Source organism: Penaeus monodon, chromosome 34 (genome assembly GCF_015228065.2).
Source record: "Penaeus monodon isolate SGIC_2016 chromosome 34, NSTDA_Pmon_1, whole genome shotgun sequence".
NCBI lineage: Eukaryota > Metazoa > Arthropoda > Malacostraca > Decapoda > Penaeidae > Penaeus > Penaeus monodon.
Window position 1 is genome coordinate 23,698,079 of NC_051419.1, and position 1,512 is coordinate 23,699,590.

Below are 1,512 nucleotides of genomic sequence, written 5' to 3' on the forward strand. Positions count from 1 at the left end.
TAATGATAATAACCATAACAAAGTAGAAACACAAACCACATTCCGCTATCCTTTCTCACCACCTACTGGGACACAGTAAAACTACAGGCTAACTCCTCTGATACCTTTATTAACAAGCCTGATACCATAAAAGATTAACAAGCCTGATACCATCAAATGCCAACGGAAGACGAGGAGGCCGCAGGCGTCGCCTTGGCAAACGCCTAATGAGTCCCCCTTCAAACAGCGAGCTCTTTCCCTTTTCCTTATCCGGCCAGTTTCATCAGGATCGAGGAAGGCCCGGCGACATTTCTCATCCACTACAGTTTGAATAGATCCCCGCGGCTTCAAAAGCAATGGAAGTTGTTATCCCTCGGCGTATCTGTGTTTAATTTCTGCCTCGGATGTTCTGTCGCAAGCCAGAGAGATATAGGTTCCCGTACGTGCCCGCTGCTTAGATCTGCGTGTACTAACTAACGCGTAATCACATCTCGCTGGTGGTCTATCGATGTGACGTTTATCTAATTTGTGATGTTTATCTCTCTTTTTCTCTATTATTGTATGTGTCTATAGAGTGTTGTGATTCACATTCGAAATATTGCGAGACAAAAATAAATTTACGAGAAGCGCACTTCAAACATGCTAGAATTTCTGATTTCTAAAGTCTCTCTTTGAACACATTCAGTGTCTATTTCCCTCGCAAATTATTCTATGAATGACATGCGGATTTCATACTTTTCACATTTATCATTTTGCTTATACGTATATAATATTCAATGCCATAAAACATTTCAGAAATATCTATCACAAAGCACTTTCATTTGTCAAAATCAGTATGTTTATTTTATCACATATATAAATTGTTTGTCACTATCATTTATAGACGTCCTTCAGTCTCACAAAAAGAACAAAAATAAGCATGAAGATGAAACCACAGTTCCAAAAATCAAATCACTCTCCGATTCCCAATTTCAAGGACCTCCGAAGAAATCCTGAGGCTGGTGATTGATCATGTCCTGCGGGTGTCCTAAAGTGTCCTGGGCATTGTCTAAGATTGGTTTCGAAGGCGTAGGATGCGCAGGAAGGGAGGGGAGTGAAGGGAGCCGGGTGGCCTGGGGGATCTCCTCCGCTGACGTCATCCAGTAGGGGGCAGGGAGGGTAGGGGGAGGGCGGCGAGGCCTGGAGGACGCGTTGGCTGAGTAAGATGGACGGGAGGCGTAGGATGGCAAGGATGCCTCAGGATTAGAATCATGGCCGGGCCCCCTTTTCCTGTAGATAGAATGGGGCGACCATCCTGGGTCCAACACTCCTTCGGCGGCTGTTGCCTCGACGTCGCCGCCGGCCCCGTCACTCTGCATCAGGGTCGCGAGGATGGACGGCTGCGGGACCAGAGTGCTCGGGGACTCGCCGTGGAGGTCGGGGGGCGCGCTGACCTTGTGGTGGCGGGTGCGGTAGTACGACTGCCGGTGACCTCCGCCGACCTGAGGGCGAAAGGCGGGTTGATGTGAGGAAACAGTGTCTCGTTTCATATTT

The 1,512-nt window shown here is 47.8% G+C and overlaps 1 protein-coding gene across 1 annotated transcript in view; it reads right to left on the reverse strand.

The window, feature by feature from the left end:
* Window positions 1-89: 89 nt before the first annotated feature.
* The window catches only part of LOC119594651, an 18,237-nt gene continuing 16,814 nt past the window's right edge, over window positions 90-1,512 (reverse strand). The window contains exon 5 of the mRNA XM_037943700.1: window positions 90-1,460. Coding sequence (XP_037799628.1) covers window positions 951-1,460 — 510 coding nt within the window. The 3' untranslated portion in view covers window positions 90-950. The remainder of the gene's footprint in view (window positions 1,461-1,512) is intronic.